Source organism: Python bivittatus, unplaced genomic scaffold (genome assembly GCF_059951505.1).
Source record: "Python bivittatus isolate LINGU-HERP-01145 unplaced genomic scaffold, Pbiv_v1 ctg000850_np1212, whole genome shotgun sequence".
NCBI lineage: Eukaryota > Metazoa > Chordata > Lepidosauria > Squamata > Pythonidae > Python > Python bivittatus.
The window spans coordinates 63,380,251-63,403,404 of NW_028277112.1; the positions used below are offsets into that span (position 1 = coordinate 63,380,251).

At 36.7% G+C, this 23,154-nt stretch overlaps 1 protein-coding gene across 1 annotated transcript in view; it reads right to left on the reverse strand.

Annotated features, from left to right (window-relative positions):
* The window catches only part of PIGG (phosphatidylinositol glycan anchor biosynthesis class G (EMM blood group)), a 73,025-nt gene that overhangs the window by 15,161 nt on the left and 34,710 nt on the right, over window positions 1-23,154 (reverse strand). The window contains exons 10-11 of the mRNA XM_088130100.1: window positions 20,273-20,464; window positions 9,861-10,170 (exon numbers count right to left, since the gene is read on the reverse strand). Coding sequence (XP_087986226.1) covers window positions 9,861-10,170; window positions 20,273-20,464 — 502 coding nt within the window. The remainder of the gene's footprint in view (window positions 1-9,860; window positions 10,171-20,272; window positions 20,465-23,154) is intronic.

Genomic DNA, 23,154 nt, shown 5'->3' on the forward strand with positions numbered 1-23,154 from the left:
CGTGGCAGCTGTGCATGTTTAGAAAAACACTGAGAGCATGTGCTTTGCACACAACAGTTTCCAGCTACAATCCCAGTTGAGAAAGGATTTGATAATATACATATGTATCCAAACATATTCCCCTTTGGGGTAAAAAATGTTATGCAAAGCAGAAAAAAGAAATTAGGAAATAGCAAGCCAAAGTAATTAAATACATGAGGCAAGAAAATAAAACACCTCTCAAGCTAGTTTATACCAAGACCATTCACAATATTGTTCCACAGCTTTCTCTTCTTCCATGGCATTCATATACCATTTCAGCATCACCTTTGTTCTTTAAACTTACATCTCTCTTTCTCAGGAAATTATCACCTCCAAGCAATCAGACCCCTTCATGGATCACTGCCTTGTCGTGGCGAAGGGGCTTGCGTAACTCAGTGAAGCCATGAGCTATACCGTGCAGGGCCACCCAAGACGGACAGGTCATGACAGAGAGTTCTGACAAAATGTGGTCCACTGGAGAAGGAAATGGCAACCCACTCCAGTATCCTTGCCAAGAAAACCCCATGGACAATGTTAAAAGGCTAAAAGATATGACGCCAGAAGATGAGCCCCTCAGGTCGGAAGGTGTCCAATATGCTACTGGGGAAGAGCGGAGGGCAATTCCAAGTAGCTCCAGAAAGAGTGAAGCGGCTGGGCCAAAGCCGAAAGGACGTTCAGCTGTGGATGTATCTGGAAGCGAAAAGAAGGTCCGATGCTGTAAAGAACAATATTGTATAGGTACCTGGAATGTAAGATCTATGAACCAAGGCAAGCTGGATGTGGTCAAACATGAGATGACAAGATTGAACATCGACATCTTGGGAATCAGCGAACTGAAATGGACGGGAATGGGTGAATTTAATTCGGGTGACCATTATATCTACTACTGTGGGCAAGAAACCCTTAGAAGAAATGGAGTTGCACTCATAGTCAATAAGAGAGTGGGAAAGGCAGTAATGGGGTACAACCTCAAAAACGACAGAATGATCTCAGTGCGTATCCAAGGCAAACCATTCAATATCACAGTCATCCAAGTCTATGCCCCAACCACTGATGCTGAAGAAGCTGAAGTTGACCGCTTCTATGAAGACCTACAACACCTTCTAGAACTAGCACCAAAAAAAGATGTCCTTTTCATCATAGGGGATTGGAATGCTAAAGTAGGAAGTCAAGGAGTAATCGGAATAACAGGCAAGTTTGGCCTTGGAGTACAAAATGAAGCAGGGCAAAGGCTAATAGAATTCTGTCAAGAGAACAAGCTAGTCATAGCAAACACTCTTTTCCAACAACACAAGAGACGACTCTACACATGGACATCACCAGATGGTCAATACCGAAACCAGATTGATTATATACTTTGCAGCCAAAGATGGAGAAGCTCTATACAGACAGCAAAAACAAGACCAGGAGCTGACTGTGGCTCAGATCATGAGCTTCTTACTGCAAAATTTAGGCTTAAATTGAAGAATGTAGGGAAAACCACTAGACCACTCAGGTATGACTTAGATCATATTCCTTGTGAGTACACAGTGAAGGTGATGAATAGATTTAGAGGATTAGATTTGGTAGACAGAGTGCCTGAAGAACTATGGATGGAGGTCCGTAACATTGTACAGGAGGCAGCCACTAAAACCATCCCAAAGAAAAAGAAATGCAAGAAAGCAAAATGGCTGTCTGATGAGGCTTTACAAATAGCTGTGGAAAGAAGGAATGCGAAAAGCAAGGGTGAAAGGGAAAGATATAAGCAACTGAATGCAGATTTCCAGAGAATAGCAAGGAGAGATAAGAAGGCCTTCTTAAATGAACAATGCAAAGAAATTGAGGAAAACAATAGAATGGGGAAGACTAGAGATCTCTACAAGAAAATTGGAGATATCAAAGGAACGTTTAGTGCAAAGATGGGCATGATAAAGGACAAAAAAGGCAGGGACCTAACAGAAGCAGAAGAGATTAAGAAACGGTGGCAAGAATACACAGAAGAACTATACAAGAAAGATCTTAATGTCCCTGATGTCCACGCTGGTGTGATCACTGACTTTGAGCCAGACATCCTAGAGAGTGAAGTCAAGTGGGCCTTAGGAAGCATTGCTAACAACAAAGCTAGTGGAGATGACAGTATTCCAGCTGAGTTATTTAAAATACTAAAAGATGATGGTGTTAAAGTGCTGCACTCAATATGCCAGCAAGTTTGGAAAACGCAACAGTGGCCACAGGATTGGAAAAGGTCAGTTTATGTTCCAATTCCAAAGAAGGGCAACGCCAAAGAATGCTCAAACTATCGCACAATTGCACTCATTTCACATGCTAGCAAGGTTATGCTCAAAATCCTACAAGCTAGGCTTCAGCAATACATGCACCGAGAACTACCGGATGTACAAGCTGGGTTTCGAAGAGGCAGAGGAACTAGAGATCAAATCGCCAACATTCGCTGGATCATGGAGAAAGCACGAGAGTTCCAGAAAAATATCTACTTCTGCTTCATTGACTATGCAAAAGCCTTTGATTGTGTGGATCACAACAAACTGTGGCAAATTCTTAAAGAGATGGGGGTACCAGACCACCTTACCTGTCTCCTGAGAAATCTGTATGCGGGCCAAGAAGCAACAGTTAGAACAGGTCATGGAACAACCGATTGGTTCAAAATAGGGAAAGGTGTACGACAAGGCTGTATACTGTCACCCTGCTTATTTACCCTTTCTCCTGCTTATACCCCATGAGTCAGGAATGAGCCAGCCTGAGCCTCTTCCTAATACTTTTCTACAATTTAAGAAATGCTTCTGCCCTTATTGTTTCTTGAATGGCTTCGGAAGATTCCCTTTAAGGTCATCTCCGTGGTTCTCTACAGTTGAGTTGTCCCATACAATTATAATGGTCTTTGTGTAACCCCATAAGGTATTGTTTCAACTGATGAATCCTAGCATTGTATGATCATGATCTGAAGAAGTGGTAGGCATTACTTTCAGCACTATATTTCCCTAGTTTAAAACGTAGCCGAGGCTGTGAAAACTTGGTGATGAACACTTTCATAAACTTCAGCAGACTGGCATTAATGTTAAATGTCAATATAAGGACTGAAATTGAATGAATGAGGAAATACACAGTTAAAAGTACTAATAGCCACAGAACAAACTCCCTTGCACTTTAATCCTTAGTTGGAATATAGAACCATCCCCACAACTCTATTAAAGAAACAGGCTATAAATAAAATGTTAACACGTCAAGACAGAGTCAGAGCAGATAAATGGACAACGAAAAATATTCGGGGTTTTGTTTTGTTTCGTGCCTTCAAGTCAATTTTTGACTCCTGGCAACTGCCTGGACTGCAGTTTTCTTGGCAAGATTTCAGAAGTGGTTTTTTTGCTTTGAAATTAGTTCTTTCAGAGGGAGGTTAAATGGAATGCTGTTACTAAAAGAAATAATAGTAGAGGACTGTAAAAAGAAATTATAAGAATTTTTTGAAAATAATCTTCGTAAAGACACAGATGTAATGATGATTTGGGACGCAAGTAAAGCTTTCATGAGAGGATATTTTATACAACAGTGAACTTAAAAAGAAGAGGCAAGAGAAAATACAAGCTATTTTGGATGAGATAAAAGGAAAAGAAGAATTAAAGAAGTTTCCAGGGAAGATAAGTATTACCCAACAAATTATGCTTCTACAGCGACAATTGTCTATGTTAACAGTAAGCAAAATGGAAATAAAAATGAATTACGCAAAACAAAACAAAAAAAATTGAGTTTGCAAATAAACCAGGGAAATGGCTAGCATACAAATTATGAAAAGAAAAAGAAAAGAAAATTATATTAAAATCACAAGAGGGAAATACTGTAATAACAGATAATGTGAACATGCAAAAAATATTGTATCAATATTACTCTAATTTATACAAAGGACAAGAAATTTCCTTGGAGAAAATGGATGAATATTTAAAGAAACAAAATTTACTGAAGATTACAAAGAAACCGAAATAGAACATGAACGGACTTATAACAATAAGGGAAGTTTGTGAAACTATAAAAAAAGACTAAAACAAGAAAGATGCCTGGATCAGATGGTTTACTGAATTCTTATTAAAAACATTTTGAGGATGAACTATTACAAAATTTACAAAATACAACGAATTCTATTTTACAAAAAAGAAAGATGCCGGACAGCTAGAAAGAGGCTAATATAGCATTAATACCTAAAGAGGGCCAAGATTTGACTTCAACAAGAAACTATCAGTTGATATTATTATTGAATAATGATTATAAGTTGTTTACAATGATTTTGGCTGAGAGGTTGAAAATAATTTTGCAAGAATTTATTCATGAAGATCAATGTGGGTTTTTACCTAAAAGATAGTTAAGGAATAATATTAGAAATGTGTTGGACATTTTGGAATATTTGGAGCAACTTAATGAAAAACAAGCTTTTCTTGGACACAGAGAAGGCCTTTGATAATTTGAACTGGGCTTTCCTGTTTAAAGTTTTGGAAGGTACGAACCTTGGAGATAATTTTATTAAATGGATAAGATCAATTTACACTTCAGAGAAAACACAAATAACTGTTAATAAGAACTAACAATCCTGTGAGATACAAAAAGGGACAAGACAAGGATGCCCATTGTCTACATTCCTGTTTATTTTAGTTATTGAAGTACTGAACAGAGACATAAGACAAGATGAGAGAATTGTGGGAGTAAAGATTAAAAGAGAAACTTATAAGCTAAGGGCATTTGCTGATGATTTGGTGCTAGTTTTGGAGGATCCATTAAAGGGAATAGAAATATTAATGGGAAAATTAAAGAATTTGGTATGCTAGCAGGTTTTAAGATTAATAATCAGAAGACAAAGATGTTAACAAAAAATATGAAACTAAAGGATCCAACAGAACTGATAGAGACAACTGGTTTTAAGATTGAGAAAAAAGTAAAATATTTGGGAATCACTATAACAAATAGGAATTGCATGTTATTTCAAAATGATTATGTTAAGACATGGAATGAAATTAAAAAGGATATGCTAATTACAATTGTCACTGTTGGGGAGAACCTCTGTGATAAAAATGAATGTTTGGCCCAGAATGATGTTTTTGTTTCAGACAATACCTGTTTTGATAACTGATATACCATTTAAACAATGGCAAAAAGTTATATCTAAATTTGTATGGCAGGAGTAAAAGCCACCAGTTAAATATAAGGTGTTACAAGGTGCAAAGGAAAGACGAGGATTGGACCTACCTGATCTGAAATTGTATTTTGCATCTTGTTGTTTGGTTTTCATGAAAGAATGGGTGTTGCTGAGAAATAAAAGACTTTCAGAGTTAGAAGAACATGACCTGAGGTTTGGGTGGCATGAATACTTGTGGTATAATAAGGTCAAAGTTAACGTAGATTTCAAAAATCATTTTGTTAAGATGTGCCACATTGAGAATATGGAATAGATACAAACCCAGGCTGTGCCCGAAAACACTTTTATGGCTCTCAGCACAAGAAACATTTTATAGAACAGAAATAACAGGCAAAGATAAATGGCTAATCTACTGTGAGATACTAGAATTTTACTAAGGGGATATAAAATAAAATCAAGAGAACAACTGATGGCAGAGGGCCATAGTTGTCAATGGTTTTCTTATTTACAGTTATCAGAAAGATTTAAAGTAGATAAAAGAATTCATGATATTGAACAATATAAGACAGAATTTGAAACGGAATTGTGTACAAATGATGAACATGCAATTGCTAAAATGTATAAACTTTTACTGAAATTTGAAACAGAAGAACAGGTCAAAGAATGTATAACTGTTTAAAATATTTTAAGTGGGCTAAAAACTCTGGTTATAATATACAGATGGAACAATGGGAAAATACGTGGCTAAAAGGATTGAAATTTACATTATGTTATAATCTTAAATAGAATTTTTATAAAATGATGTACTGTTGGTATATGACACCAGAAAAATTATCTGGAATGTATAACGGTATTTCAAATTTATGTTGGAAATGTGAACAAGAAGTATCATTTTATCATGCTTGGTGGACGAGCAAAAAAACTAGAAAATTTTGGGCTCAAATACATACTGTGATTCAGAGGATTTTAAAGATTAATATTCAATTGAAAGCAGAACTTTTCCTCCAGGGACTGATGGATAAAACAGAAAAGAGTCATGGAACACTGTTTTTATATATGATAACTGCAGCTAGATTATTGTATGCACAAAGATGGAAAGATTTGGCAATACCTATAATGGAGGAATGGCCAGTGAAGATGATAGAACTTGCTGAAATGGCTAAATTAACTTGTTTGATTAGAGAAAAGACAACATCTACACTGGAAACCCCTTATGGACTTTTTGTGTAAAAAAAATGAATTTGTGATTTATGGTTTTGATGATTAGACAGGATAGACTATAGAAAGAAGAGGGTCATGATGTAACCTTAGAGACAGAGAGGTTAAAATATAATTGTACTTATAACTGCTATGAAGAAGATCAGAAGCCACTTTTTAATATCTTTTTTTATATCTTCTTTTCTCTACTATTCTTTTTTTTCTTTACCTTCCTCTTACTTTGTTTTTTGAACTTTTAGCTTTTTCTTTTATCTCTCCCTTTTTCTTTCTCCTTTCTCCTCCTTTAGTTTGCATTAGTTCTTATTACTGCTGTTAAAACTCTCAATACAAAAATACATCATTCAAAAACTACATAAACATTTTAAATGCAATTACATGAAATTATGTTGCAGAAAATCTGCTGCAATGGATGGCAAGTTAGGCATGGCCAAAGCTCTCCGTAACCGGTTAAAGAACCAGCGTCTCAGTCAGGGCATCAGTGGCCAAAGTGCTTGTAACCAACCTCAGAGAATTTGTATTCACCCTTCATGTTAAGAAAACCCACTGGGGGTGCCTTGCTGGAGAACCTTTCAAAGACCAGTACAAGAGGCTATTCGTCATAGCAGAAAAGCCACTGGTAGATTATCACAAGGTAGAACCCTTCACATTAATATTCTGATCATAAACAAGAATACTTTTGCCAAAATTCCCCTGCACAAAGTGGCAATAAGCCAGACAGAAAGCTTCATACTAAGCACTGAAATTTTATGAAGCTAGAACTCAATATAAAAGAATTATAGATTAATTGCAGCATGTTAATGGTAGCAAAATACATGCAATATTAAATAGAACTACAGGCTCACTCACTAATTCCACCCATTTGGACTACTACCCACCAATTTTCTCCTCCTCTTTGCTATCCATGCTTCTTCCTTTAAATGATATTAGGTTGGTATGTCTCATATAGCTTTAATACTCAAGGTTTCTTATCCTTGAAGTATTCAGATAGGAAGCAAAGGATATAAGCAATGCTTTTTAATTAACTAGATGTGTTCATCTTCACCTCTAAAGCTGTTCTTATTTGCCACCAAAACACTTCTGGTTCATCAGGTAACTCCCCAAAGAAAATATGGGGAGAAGTAAGTAGTAGATAAAGTTATTAAATAAGTACAATATGACAGCATAAATCTATATAGCTTAATGTATCAAATAAAAGGTTTTGATAACTGGAGGCAAAAGCACAAAATATAAGTGGGCCAACATTGTTTGGTTCCTATTATTTCTGGGCAAGAGCTGTAAGAGAAAAGGTAACTGAGTCTAACAGTATTCCAAAAACATTATTCCCAAATTGAACATTGTATTACAAGAGTGACAGCATGAATAGTCTTTCTAAAACTGTCAGTTTATCCCTTAACATTTTTGCAATCCAAACATAAGCAAAACCAAGAGAACTATGCTTTTAAAGTACATTTAGGTAACACAAAGTATAAAGAGAATCCTTTCCTTTCATGGGGAGGTAGGCAGTATATAAATTCTGTTTTAGTTTTAAAATTTTAACAACCAAAGCTAGCAAATCATTATCTCGACAGAGTTTAGTTAGCAAACAGGTACCACCACATTTTATACTCCAGAAAAGGACTTGCTTTATTTTGGGATTTTTCTCATGCAAACATTTCTTAGCTCCTTATAGATGGAAAGAAATTAGTAAAATTTGGTCATTCTAAGTGTCAAGCTTTTTTTCATGCTTTAAATAAAAAACTGTTCTTGCCTAAAACCCCAGGATTGATACAGAGCTGCACTGATCATCCAATAATTTATATATATAGCCTGCCTTTGGTCTTCATTTAAATGTAAATTCAGGCAATCAGGAAATTAAATATAAACACAGACTATGTGGAAAGGAGCTATGAGAAATAATAATTACAGCTAACCAAGACAAAAAGCCTTTTTAAAGAACATAAAAGCAGTAGCCAGTGGCTACTATGGATTGTCTTTACAGCCCATTCTAGATGGAGTAGCACTCTCTCTGAAAGACCAGATTTCTCCATGCCTTAATCATTTCTCAGATTACTACAACATAACTCATGTGATATTAGCCTTGAAGTGCATTTAAAAGCTACACCTGAAGTAAAATGTAGCACTCAGCTGTTTTTTTCTGATGTAAAACAATAAATAATCAGTCCTTATACATCATCAAAATTCTTTGGTGGTTTACAATAAAAAGACAGAGGCTTAAAATTATAAATCCAAGTTAAAACCCAGAATATTAACAATGAATTAAAGGGACCAACTATTAAGAGATGGTCTGAAGAGATGCATTTTCAAGTTTTTTAAAAAAGCAAAGTAAACAGTTTTACCTCCCAATTCAACAAGGAATGCACTCCAAAAAGTTGGAGGTAATGTAAAAACTCTGTCCTAAGTTGTCTTGAGACATGTCTGTGGCAACCACAGGTGAACTTCCTTACCTGACCTCAATGAATGATAGGAGGAATCAGAGATAGCATTCTCAAAAACCAAGGTACATAAGGCTTTAAAGGCAGCAAGCAAGACTTTGTATCTCAGATGAAAGAAACGGACATCAGGGTAAAGCCTTCACTAAATACTTTTTTGCTTGTCTTTTTTTTCCCCCAAACCAGACTGGCTGCAAAGTTCTGTATTAGTTGACATTTCTGGACTAGACACAAAAGCAGCCCTCCAAAGCATAGTTCAATCATCAACTTGGAGGTTACCAGTGTATGTACCATAGTTTTTAAATCATTTTCTTTCAAGAACTGTTGGTTTCTCAGGTGAACCTGATAAAATATGCTCTGCCTGTTGCCTTAATTTGGGAAACTAAAGAGAGGTCTGGATCCCATATTCTATACCCCTTTAGAAGGAGTATGATCTCATCCAGAATAGGTAAATCTATCATTTCTCTGAACGGTGACCCTCAAAATGAGTATTTCTGCCTTGTTTGTGTACAACTTTTATTTATAATTCCTTCCCTACCTTATAGACCACAAAATGTCAGTCCTAGACCAATTACTCTGATGTTTTATTGGTTCCTGGGCACAAGAAATACACAATTTAAGGTGTGGCATATTTTAAGGGTGGCCTCCACCCATAAAAAATTATCTAAAATATATTATCTTCATCAAAGGCTTTGTTATTTTATTTGGGATGGTGAGAGTACAAGACAATTGTGAAATGCTACTGCAGATTAGTTAAGGAAAGGAAGTAATATCTGGAGCCTCATGGTCTATACCCCTTTGTCTGAGAGAACAGACAGGATATAAAAATGATTGAAATGAATTAGGACTATTATAGGTAATAAAACTTCGTCAAGGCAACCGAAATGTGAAGAGTACGATGCTTATGTCAGTTGGATCCACTACCTTTTGTTCTACTCTTTTCTCAAAAGTGTTTTGCTAGTACTAGCTGTTGACAAGGCATTAGCATCAGTACCTGAACTGAGAATAGAAACTAGCTCCTTAATTCAGTCATACATGACTGCATGTTCTTTCTAAAGATTTGCAACTCTTGCAATTACCTGGAAAAAGAAAAATGCTTGTCCAAACCAGTAATGCATGATAGTAACTTGAGCTGCATCAAAATCCAGTGGCTTCCAGATATAGTTTCTCATCATGACTTGAATGAGTAGGCACGAGACCAAAACTGGTAAGTTATGAGGTCTGAACAGGAGGGCTGCTAACAGAACCAGTCCATTGTAGATTTCCCATAAACCTGTAAACTTGATCTTAGTATCCGTTGAAAGAACTTGAGATTTGAGTAAATCTTTTGTGCCTGTGAAGATGATGCCAAGAACAAAGACGTAAACAAATCGTGCTTCGATTATGCCCCTAAAAAGAGAGCAAGAAAAAGACAAAATTAAATCAGCTTCTGATGAGTTCAAACAACTCACCTATTTCTGTTTGCAACTGGATGTATTTTGTTGCAATGCAGAGATGACATTAGTTCAAAACAAAGTAGTGAGCGTGTGCCACTACTGATGGGAAAATTGATATTGATCATGATGTGCATTCCAACAAATAGAATTATGCAATAATTTGAATAAAACAGAGTGACCAGAGCAGGAAAGTATCTTAAACCAGTGCTGGGAAAAGAATGAGATTAACTCCATACATATTTACTTGAAAGGAAGCCCAAAAGAATGCAGTCAAAGCTTACTGTGGTATAAACTTAGCCAAAAGATACACAGTGCTGTCAAATAAATATGTATGAAATTAGTGTCAGAAAGCTGTCCGATACCTGAAACCTCTGCTGAATTTCTCCCAGGGATAGTGACATAAAAAGAAGTCTGTTAATTCAAATGGTTTAAAAAGTAAAATATGGATCATTCTTAAGCATGCAACAGCAACATCTGCCCTCACAACATTAGACTCCATCATATACATGGAATATACAATGTATATTGACTAAATTAATATATGTACATTTGTAATCCCACTCCAGAAAATACAGCATTATCTATATACTTTATCATGAGGGTGTGCTTAGGTGGGGAGCAGGTAGGAGATTTGAACTGGGGATTTCCTATCCCAAAGCCCAGACTTGCTTAGTTACTCTAATATTCATTGAAACAGTTTTCTCCCTCATATACTGTATAATGGCTAGACTGTTACTTATTTGAAGCTGTTCTACACTGTAACTGTAGAGGAGGGGTTGTTCCCATTGTAACACAATTTAATAATCCAACTGAATGTACACTTACTGAAGAACAATTTCTACTGAACTCCACAGAACTTATTTCCAAATAAATACTTTAAAGTCAGCTGCTAGGCATCAAGAGCATGAATGCTTATAATCATAAGTCTCGAGTAATCCTCTCTGTTACACACATTTTTGGGTTTTTAAAATCCGTAAAAACCACATAATCCATAAAAACCATACAGTATTAATAACAATTAATCCTACCACTTTCAGGATTTAAATGAGCCATTGCTAACAATGCAAAAGTATTTTGCAGCCCACCAACTTCAGAGGTAAACCCCAAATATGTTAAATAGGGTAACACCACCACCCAAGTATTCTTAAATACAAATGACTGATTGAAGCCATTCAGGATGCAAATATATAAGTAAAAAATATTTTACATCAAGGAAATCATATTCCATAGTCAGCTCTGAGGAGTACACTTTAATTCATGTGTGCTACTATCTCCCCAAGAGAAGAAATAAAGAGCAGAAATAAGGTTACAAAAGATCTTCATTCCTCCCATTCATCAATTTTCTCTGGAAAGTCCTTTCTACAAGAGTATGAACCCAATCAAAACTCCCACCAGATTCCTTCAAATACCTCAAGAGGGGTCAAAAGAACTAACAATGAAAGGAGAGTGTGATGGGACCAATTTCTACTATTCACTGGCCTTTTGAGCATCAGCAGAATGGGGACTTTGCAGGCAACAAAGATGCATCAAAGACTTGCTATTCAATAACCCACTATTACCTGATGATTTCCACTTTCTAAATCATTAAATAATACTGAGCAAACAAGGTTGCTAGAACCTGGAGTTTAGATAACTGCACTTAAAAGTCCTACTAGCAGCTTCTAAAATGTTTAAGAAAAGATACGGCTTTGGCCCATCTACTGAACGAGCCTGCAAATCTAGTATGGGCTCAAAGAATCAAATACATTTGTGGAGAATAGGGTTAGACCCATCTTAGATGTGATGTACAGGACTTTTGTTCCAGTTGGTTTCCTTAAAATATGATGAAGTTCTTTAAAACCAGCTAATTTATTGTGCAACGCTCTCGCTCTCTCTTAACGTCAGAGATTTTCCCTGAATAATTTAAAATTCTATATGGAATGAAGCTATATGTAAAGACTCACTTGAAGAGTATCTGGACACATTCACAGTTTTCTTATTTCTTTTTAATATTAAATCTTTATTTTTATTTTATTCCATAGCAAATTTTACAAATACACACACGTGTGCGCACACACACACAAAGAAATATAGAAAAAGAACAGGAAAAAAATCAAGATGTAACCGCCCCCCACCCCAACAATAAATGGTAGAAACTTAACAAAGGATAGGAAAAACAAAAAAGGAAAAAAATATGTGTAATTTTTACATCGTCACATATGTAAGAAGTAGTATCAAATAATAAACAAATAAACATTTTTAATTTAAAGAAAATAAATGATAATATTCTATTGTAAAATAATGAGAAATTTGTGTCAAAACTTTAATAAATAAGATAGCCTTTCCAAAAACAGATAGATTGTACATCCCCTGAATCCAGTTCCTAATAGTGGGAATAATACTACTTTTCCAATATCTAAAAATAATTATCTTAGCAATACCCCACATTTGATATAGCCACAGTTTCTCTTAAACAGTCAAATTCCAGAGTTTTGAAACATAATTTAACGCATTAACATCTTTAATGTTGAAAAAATTCTCCCAAATCTATTTCTTTATGTTAAAATGTTGTTCCAAAAAGATGCCAGTGGCACAAAACCAAATCTTATGAGTTAATGACCGTTCAATTTTTTTTTTAACATCACCAGCAAAAAAAAGTCTTATACCCATTATTTTGAAATACATTCTATGGGGTACCCAATAGACTCAAAATATTTTGATAAATTGATTTTAATCTTAAATCCAATGAGACTGATTTAACATTCTTTAAAACATACTATTGATATTCCATTACCAAATGTTCCAATTATTTAGTCCATAAATTATAAAGTCAGTAATATCAACTTTGAAAATGTTGCATAGAGTTTTCTTGAGAAAAGCATTTGCCATTGCCTATTTCTGGAAAGTTCTTCAAATTCCTAGCACAGTTAAAAACTGGAGATTTCCTAATGATTTCCCAGTAACCCCATGATTCCTAAATTGTGTGTCATGGTGCACCTGGGGCACTCCAACAAACTCAAAGGGGTGCTGCAGAATATTTTAAATTTTTGAGGGAAACACAGCAATGCTCAACATCTGTGACATACTGCACGAACTAAGGGCACTGTGAACTGAGAAAGTCTGGGAACTTTTGCATTAAACCAGTGTTGTCCAAACTTGGGCACTTTAAGATGAGTGGACTTCAACTCCCAGAATTCCCCAGCCAGCATGGCTGGCTGGGGAATTCTGGGAGTTGAAGTCCACTCATCTTAAAGTGCCCAAGTTTGGATAACACTGCATTAAACTATTAACTGCATGCATTAAATTATTAACCAGGTCTGACCTATTAGATGCTGTGACAAAAAGGCTGTGGGTATAACTGACTGGAAGGCACGCACACACACACACACACACACACACGAAGGAGAAACCAGCTTTGTAGTCATAGCTAGTTGACCTTGGCTGAGACCACCAGGAAACCCTAAAGTGGTAGGCTAGACAGAGAATTAAAAAAAAAAAGTCTTGGAAGATGCTACTGGCAATCTACTTGCGTACTCGTGCTAAGAACACTACCTGCATGTGCCTATAAAGTCAATAAGAGTTGAGCCTGACTTGAAAGGAACCTTATTTTTTTACACAGAAGGAAGGGAAAAGACATTGCTCCTAAGTAACTACTGTTATTTGAATGGCTATTCTTAGACTTCCTATCAATTAGTTAGTTTGTTATTGTAGCATTTTAATTAATTAATTAATTACTATTTATCTATTTTCATTAATGTTTACTCTGTTTTTACTGTAAACCACCCAGAGTCACTCTGCAGTGAGATGGGTGGTGACAAATTTTAATTAATTAATTAATTAATTAATTAATATTCAGTTGAAAAAGAATAGAGTGGAGAAACAAAAATATCTGTAGTGAATATTTGTTTACCTGTACGTTGGCTGGTGAAAAACTGGCTGGTTAGGACCAAACCATACAAAATTCATCCCCTGTCCAATGCTTTCCTTATGGGTTGCCAGGTATCAATGGTATTACAACTGTCAGAATTCCACCAAATGTTCTTAAAGATTCTGAAGTTCAGTTCTATCTACCCACCCACAGATACATCCCTCATATTGTAACAAATGGAACCATGACCATTCTAAATTTTACTCTCTAGCAGCTAGAATGCTCACACTTAGCAATGTACTCAATTTGAGTTGGAGACGTTAATCCTAAAAGTACAGCACAATATACACAACTGATTGCTCCCAAAATCTTGGCAAGAAATATTAGTAACCCCAAAACAAATCTAAAATCAAACCTACAAAGTTCTTAAATATCAATTTAAAATGTTCCTGAAAATCCTAAGAGCAACTAGACTTACTTTTCCACTGTATCTTCATACCGTGGTAAGAAGCAAAGCAGAAATTAAGATTTCCATTTTCACAACTTAAAGTTTTTTACTTGTATGTCAGGCATGGGTAATAATTTTTTTCAGCCTAATGCATATACTCCCTCAATTTATGTGAGCGAACATTTCTTCTGTGATAACTATCTTCATACTTACCCATCACTTAAGCATCAATGATGTGATGGACATATGTGAAATAGCCACCCAGAGTTGTGGTCTAAGATGGGCGGCCATACAAATCTTTTAAATGAACAAACAAACAAACAAATAAATAAAAATGACCATTTACATCCACCTTTTCTTACTGTTGCCACTTTACACTGATATTCTTCATCCCCATACTGGTTTTCATCATTATCTTTGTTTAATCAGTGCTTTTATGCTCTCCTTTATAGATGTTTTAATAGATGTTAGATGGACACTAATCAGGAATGGTGTAACAGTAGATTTCCTGCATTAAAGCTAATTCAGTGAAGAATTTAAAGACAGGATTGCTGCAAGAAAAATAGTCTTGGCTAAATCCATCCTTAAAAACAGATCTCGAATTCATTCTTTTTTTTCCTTTTCATGCACATCCTTCATAAAATAATTAACTGCCCTAAATCTCATCAGCTTCAAACTGACACTCTACCTAGAGATCACTATAATTGCTTATGGCATAAGCTCTTATTGGATTAGAATCGCCTTCATTAAATGCAAGAAATAGACTCTAGTAAATCTTAATGACTTAATCTCAGATGCTGTTAAGACTTTAAATCATCATCATCGTCAGATATTTCCTTTCCTTATCTACATCTTTATCTCAATCCAGCTCACTTAAAGGGCACAATTGGGACTTCATTTCAGAATTTTGAGCCAGAAAAAAAATGGGGAGAAAAACTATAAGCAAGTATTACTGCAGTCAACTTTATATGATTGTTACACAAAGGGAGTGGGGGTGTTATCTATTAACAGTTGGAGTCCATGTCTGTATGTTCCAAGTACAAATTTACTCATTAAGTGCATTTATATAGAATCTTGCAGTAAAGCATATATTACAAGAGAATGTTATGAGCCCAAAATTATCAGGTTTGTTCCAGGCTACTGGTGGCCTGTTCAACAGTTGACACCATTAGTTTTCTGATCTTGGCTTCTTCTCTTCAAACATCAGCCTAGCTGCCAATGATAATTAATAATCCTCTGAAGGGAATACAGCGACCAAACGATATGCTTTTTTTATCTCAACTGGTAGAGATCTTCTAAGGTCATCAGGAAATGTCTTAAAATTTCAACAGCTTGAAATATATATGTGCATTTTTAAGAAGAAATTTTGAAAACTACCACTTAATCAAAGAACACCAATTTAAATGACTCACAATATTCAAAAGGTAGAGGTGGGATGGTTTTTGAGATGTGATATGTTGCATGGCAATACTCGGGATTAGCTCTCTGATCACACTTCAACTGTGCTAGGGAAATTTGGGTATATAATGTACAGCTGTCAGAATGGTTAGACACCAGAAGGCCTTTCACAGGCCCCATCTTCCAAAGGTGAAGAGGGACAGTAATTTTCCACCCTTTCTTGTTAATTGCTGCTTTATCCATTTACAAGTCGGCAGGTCCAATGATGAACAGGCATCAATAAAAATTATGAACAAGTCACAAACACAGTGCACATCTCACATTATTTTTATACAACCTCCCATTTGGGCCACAGTCAGTGGAGCAAAACTATGCAAGCTTTGCATATCAGGCGAGGATTAGAAAGAAAAAGATTTGCTATTTGAATTTCATTACAGTGCTTTACAAAGCACAGTCTGAGGAAAGTATTATTCAACCTGCACCATAAATCAAGCAACCACAAATTACAATTTCAGGAAAAATATCTACTCTATTCCCATTTTAAAAAGGTACCAGGAATCTAACCTAGGGCTATACTTAAGAATACGTCTACCCTGAAATCACAAACAGCTGCATATTTTACTGATCAAAACAAGCAATCTGATGGACTTTAAGCAGGCGCGTTACTGTGTTAGCCGAGAAACCTTAAACTACTTGCATCTGTGAACTACTATCCAGACAATGGTAATATTACGCTAGCAGCTATAAGGAAGAAAGAGCCGCATTCAGAACTGCCATTACGAATATCAACAGATTTGAAATCCTACACATCATTTGTTACGGAGTAGTTAGATGGAAACGCCTGAAAACTTTAGGGAAATGTTTTTCCAAACTTTTTCCCCAGGTATACCTACCACTGCCATCTAACGTTCAATTGGTTGCCTGTAATGAACAACAAATCATCTGCAGGTGATTACATTCACCCTCACTATCTTTAAAAACTGGAGTGCGCCTCATGGAATTGGAGCTTTCCTGGGCTAAGAGTTGGTAGTACTGGTTAAAAAGATGAACAGTGTCCTAATGTGGCCTCAGTAGCAGACTCAAGTCTCCATATTTAAAAGCAGGATACTCTAGAACGGTGTTTCTCAGCCTTTTTTCCCCTGTGGCCCCCTTCTGACCTTGTTTTTCTCTGTGGCCCCCCTGTTCAGGTCACATTACTGGATAAGGACATGGGACAATAACTGTGCATTTTGTGGCATCCACAAGACAGTATTTGCAATATAATAGAATTGTTGCTCTAGAAGCTGAAGATGAATGATAGAGGAATGCTTCTGACTTCAGCTGGTAGGTTCTCAGAAATATTTGGCCACTGGTGGGGACAGCATGCTCATCTTACAAGATCCTTGAACTGATCCAGCAGGTTCATCTAAATTTTAGCTGCTATATACAGCATTCCCTGCCTTCCATCCTGCCCATTTTGATCTGTGATTGAATGAGGGAAAAACAGGAAGAGTTTTCTGTATTGTTAATTTAATTTATTATATCAATTTATACTGCTAACATTTTGTAGTATCGTTTTGAATGAAGGGATTATGATAGGAAGATGAAGTAAAGAGAGTACTAAAGTAGAAGTGGAGAGTTTGTATCTTAGAGCTGACCAGGAATGGCAAGATCTGGCTACGGTGACTTATGCCCTTATTGTCATATGATTAGATTTCCACAATGTTCTTTAAATGGGGCTGCCTTTGAAGACTATTCAGAAACTATAGTTGGTTCAAAATGCAGCGGCCTACTTACTGACCAGTGCTATATTCTATTATCATATTACAGCTATTTTGTGAACCCTATCAATATGTTTCCAGGTGCAATTCCAAGTGCTAGTTTGACTTACAAAGCCCTATATGGTTTGGCACCTAGATACCTTCAAACCACCTACTCCAACCAGAGTTGACTCATCCAAGTAGATCCTCACAGAACAAGCTATTTATGGTACCTAATTTCATGAGGTAAGGAAGATCTGAGCCAGAAAACCCTATTTTTCAATCAATACTCTGGAACAGTCTCCCTTTAGCCTGATTAGGCTAATCCACCACAGTGAAATGCCTTTAAAAAGGTATTTGGTTTATAATTATGCAATTTGATTTTATTATTTATTATTGTGTAGTGTGACTATTGTTTTGTTATGCAGATCAATTATGCTATTTCAGGGGTTACAGTTTATTTTAATTTATTGTTTATTATTTATTAATGACTTCCTAACAGTCATTAATCTGTGGAGACTATCCTGTAATAGGCAGAGTTTAGATACTAAAGGCCATTTCTTAGTAACTTCCAATAGTGCTATACAATTTCATATTTCCCTGTGAACTGCTTAGAGAATAAATCCACTTCAGCATAGCTTGCTAACAAGCTGCCCCAAAAGTCAGTGAAATAGATATGGATATGATTGCTTTTTTAGCTTCCGCTCATTCTCTCTTATGAGGAAAAGGTCAAGTGGCACACTTGGAAACAAGGTTGAAATTAAAGCAAAGCTTATACTCTATTACCAATTCCAACATGTCTCCTATTGGAGTGCAACAGCCTGGGGGTACTTATTGGATACTAGCCATTCCTACATTTCAGTAAAGACTAGTGAAACCACAGAAAATGTATAATCTGTCTATAAGAAAAATTTTCAAGCTAATTCAATCAACTCAGCCCAACTCACCTTAGGATAACATGGATAAAGTAGACTCTTTTCAGCTTCCACCAACAAGTGGAACAATTTGGTTTGGGTGGGTTTTGAATTAACTTGGCATTTTAAGCATCCCTTTATTTAAACAATTAAAAAAAAATACATTCATTTCTGCCAGGTCCCCCATATCTGCCATCCCATCCCACTTTGTTCTCCATTCCCAGTGGTTTTTTCTACCTTGTGAAGCATTTTGGCAGGTTCATGGATTGTCCATAACATCTTAAACTACAAGGAGAGTTTGAAGGGAAACAAGAAAGGGAGAAAAAGTATGTATGCTATCTCACTGGTTGTGGAAAAGAAGCATCTTAGTAGATTTAACTAAGTAAAGCCCTTCAGTCTTTAAGAAAGACCTCTGATTTCCCAGCTACCTGTCAAACTGCAGAAGGAATGAACAGAAGGCTAATTTGACCTGTTAATCACTCTGGATGATTTTCAGCAAAGCATCAACAATTTTTCACTGCTAATCATTTAATACAGGGTGGGCCATCCACAGCTGCCCTTTTTTGTAGCCCTTAGAACTTTAAGACACAATACAGGTAGTCCTCAGGTTATAAAGGTAATTGGGACAGGGATTGCTGTCGCTAATCCCAAGACATGTAGGTCATTAAGCAGGAGCAGGTAAGGAGTGCAGGGGTGCCACAGGGGTTGGACAAGGCCAGGGGAGGCCCTGGAGAGGCTGTATGTGAGTTGCGGGGGCTGGGGGGAGGACTTAGGAGGCCCAGTGCAGGCTGCAAGCACAGGAAGGCCAGGAGGACTTATCAGAGTAACTTGGAATCTTCTGTGCCAGCTTCCCCATTGACTTTGCTTGTGGGAAGCTGACAGGGAAGGTCACAAATGGTGATCATGTGACCGTGGGACACTGCAATCGTCGTGTGAACCAGTTGCCAAGTGCCCGAATTGCGATCACATGTCCACAGGGGCACCATGATGGTCATAACTTTGAGGACCAGTTGTAAGTACTCCTTGTCCAGCGCTGTCACAACTTCAAACAGTTGCTGAATGAGTGGTCAGTAAGTGAGGACTACCTGTGTCTCTTTAAAACCATGCTATTTTTCCTCATTAGGGGAATTTAAGGTGCAACACTTATACTACAAAACCTACCCCTTAGAAAGTCCCCCACACATCCTCTATGGGAATAGAGTCTAAAAATTTCAGTCATGCCGACTGTGGTGATGTCTCATCTCTATCCAGGTCCTCTGTGGCCCACAGGAATGGCACAAACAAAAAATGTACTGCTAGCCAAGAAAGGAAAGGCTTCATATTTGGTTTTGTGAGCCACCCAGGGGTGGTGCCTAAATCCAATAAATGAATAAATAATCGCAGCAGCATAAGAATCTCTCTGGCTTGCCTAAAATATACTGCTGAAATGAGGAAAAGCTGAGTTACCCAGGAATAGAAGGACTTTTCTATTGTAATTGCAAAACGAATTCCTAAGATCAAAACTCTCTAATTTTAAGCATGTGCCTTTTGCATCGACATCTCACTGGCAAATTCCAGGGTTCTTGTCAAAACAGTGTAAACCCCTCAAACCTAAAATCTGCCCACAACTCTTAGAAAGCACGTGCACAAACCCACATAGTACTTATTTGTGATATTTCTTTTAGACCTCAAGGTGTTAAGTACATTTACGTAGCTGCTAATGAACTTACTTTGAAATATCTTTTCTGTCTCGTTGCCATGGAAATTCCACATTTCCTATGGCTACCCGGTAACTGTACACTCCTGAGAGTCCAAGTGCCATCGCTATTTTGGAAACCAAAGAACATCTTCGATGAGCAAGTATAAAGATCATAACTAGGGACACTGATGCCAGAAGAGAAAGTTCAGCTTTATGTTCAGAGCTGTAAAACCAAGAACAAATTCAATTAAATCTTTTTTATAAGATTCAGTTACAAGTTCTTTTTTTCTCTTTCTTAGCAAGCTTCAATCCACCCACCAATCAAAAAACCAATGGTCTTTTCTCATTGCATCAGCTTTTATAAACTCTCTATGTAGCATTTATTCTGTGCCAAAACACCAGACATTTTACAATCTTATACAAGGCATCAAATAATTTTCTGTGTTACCTTTCTGGAATCTTCATATCCTTCATAAGGACATTTGACTTCTTGATGTAAGGACTTTATTTACTTCTTGCAGAACTCATTAGATCAGGGGTCTTTCATTTTCAGTGAGCATTTTCCATATTGTTTTTGATTGTCTAAAGTGTCTATAATTAGAATGTACTTGTGTTTTCTTTTAAAAGCTACAGAAGAATTGGGATCCAAGTCTGTGAGGGAAAGCCTTCTCCTACATCCATTTACTCATATAAATGATCAGATGATAAACTACAGGAAGCCCTCTTACCGGTGGGTCACACATGTTGAATTCTCTCCCAGGGAGTCTCCCAGATACATACACTGCTCTGTTTTAAGTGCTAGGAAGAGGCTTAAATAGATTTGAAGTCACTGATATACTTTTATCCCTGCTAGCAAGTCTGACTACAGGCATTAGTTACATTCTTTATAATAAGCATTTTTGTAATTCTGAAAAAAAAACCATACACCTTCCCATTTCTGGAAAAAATATTAAAGAGGAAGATGGTACAAAATTTTTTTAGCCTAATTAAATCAATAATATGGAATCAACTGCATTATGTAAAGGATTCTGGGATGTATTGTGAGATGCACAATGCCCAGACTCATGATAATTCTCCACTATGGTCTAGTAACACACCTAAAGGTGTAGCTACAATTATACATGGTTGAGGAAGGTTCATAAATGGCAGGGAAATTTTATTTCAAGAAACTTTCCCCACCATTCCTGATCTCACTGAGAAATTCCTGATAAGCTGGCAAAGGGAAAATAACCACCGCATTCTAAGATGGTAACTATGTTGATCTAGAAGAGCACCATGGAAATAATTTCCCCAAGAAGCTTTGATGAAAATTTAGTGTGAAGTTAGAAAAATGTCCACCTATCTAAAAAACTAGATTTTCTACTAATCCCTGATATATCCTGGGCCCAGAAAAAGGGTCCTAATAGTACTCTGCTTGGCAGATCTTGTTTTCGGAAAATTTAGTAGCTATTTTAATAGAACTATCCTCCTGAAGCAACATAGATTCATAGCATCAATATCTCTTCTACGTCAATCAGAGTTCAAGATCATGCAATTCCTGCTTCTTCCTAGAAAAATGTTGATCACTCTCTTAAACAGGCCTGGCCTGATATGTTAACACAATCCTGTATTTTTCAGGACTCTATGTACATCACAGCTGAGCACAAGCTTAACACTGCTCTCATAATTCTTTTTTTTTTTTTTTGTGAGGGGGGTTGGTTATCTGCTTGAAAGAGTGCCTTTCAAGGCATTAGTTGCCAAGATGTATAATCAATATCTGATAAAATCTAGGAAGCCAGTTTCAGCTGCTGCCTCCTTTCAATAACCATCAGCAGTGCAAACAATGCAAAACAATGCAAAAGGAATCTTTAAAAAGCAGTTTATAAAAAGCAACATAATTTTGCTTTTTGCGTCACAGCAGTTGGGTTGCCTTGGTGCTTAGTTCTCATTTTATTTTTAGCACAGAGCACACACAGCTTTAAGTAATGGGGGCTCTAGCACATACCTCTCCCCCCCCCCACACGCACTGCAAGGCCTGCAGAAAACATTGACTTATCAAGCCATTGGTGGACTTCCATACACGGGTAGCAGCAGCATACTCCATTTAGTGAATCAGGTTTGCTCTAAAAAACACACTGTGCAACCTGAACAAGGGTGCTACTGAAACATTCTGGTTAAGGAACTGGAATTTTATGTCACACTAGAGAGCTCCCTGCAACCTCCCTCTTTGGTGAAAAACACATAATCAGGTAGAAAGGGAAGCCTAAGCAAGAGATACAAAGATTAATTTTTCCATGTTATCAGACCAAGAAATGAAAAGGCTTTAATGGATCCTGACCCAAACCCCAGTTCCATTACAATCCCTTTCACAGACGTCCTTAGAAAAACATTATTGCAATTTTAGCACCTACTGGTAAGATAGAAACAGTAGGAACAGAAAGGGGGAGACCAGAATAGCTTCAGACACTGAGTGGGAAAGCAACAGCTTCCCAGGTTAAGCGTCCCTTCCTCTTCCAAAAGACAAATCTGCTTGCACTGCTGCCTCAGAACAAGTAGAACAAGGTACTAGCCAATTCCTATGCTGCTGGGGGTGAGGGGTACTTTAATCCAACACACCTAGAAGGCATTTAGTTGGGGAAAGCTGAAGTCATTTTAAGTAATTACTCAGCTGGGTGGTTATCATCTTCTATTGATGTTTTTCTTTCCTTCACATGCTCAATAACCCAAAACACAGTGCAGGGAAGCAGACGGGGAGGAAAAAAAGGATACGATATTCTAAGTATCTGCAAAACTTGTTCAAGACCTTTGGGCTGAAGCAGAGCAGCATGCCAAATAAATATCTTACTTTTTATTTAAGAAAACAAGGGAGGAAATATTCCAAAGCACAGCATAATCGATACATACTACAAATACCTAAACTTTTAACTTGAGAGT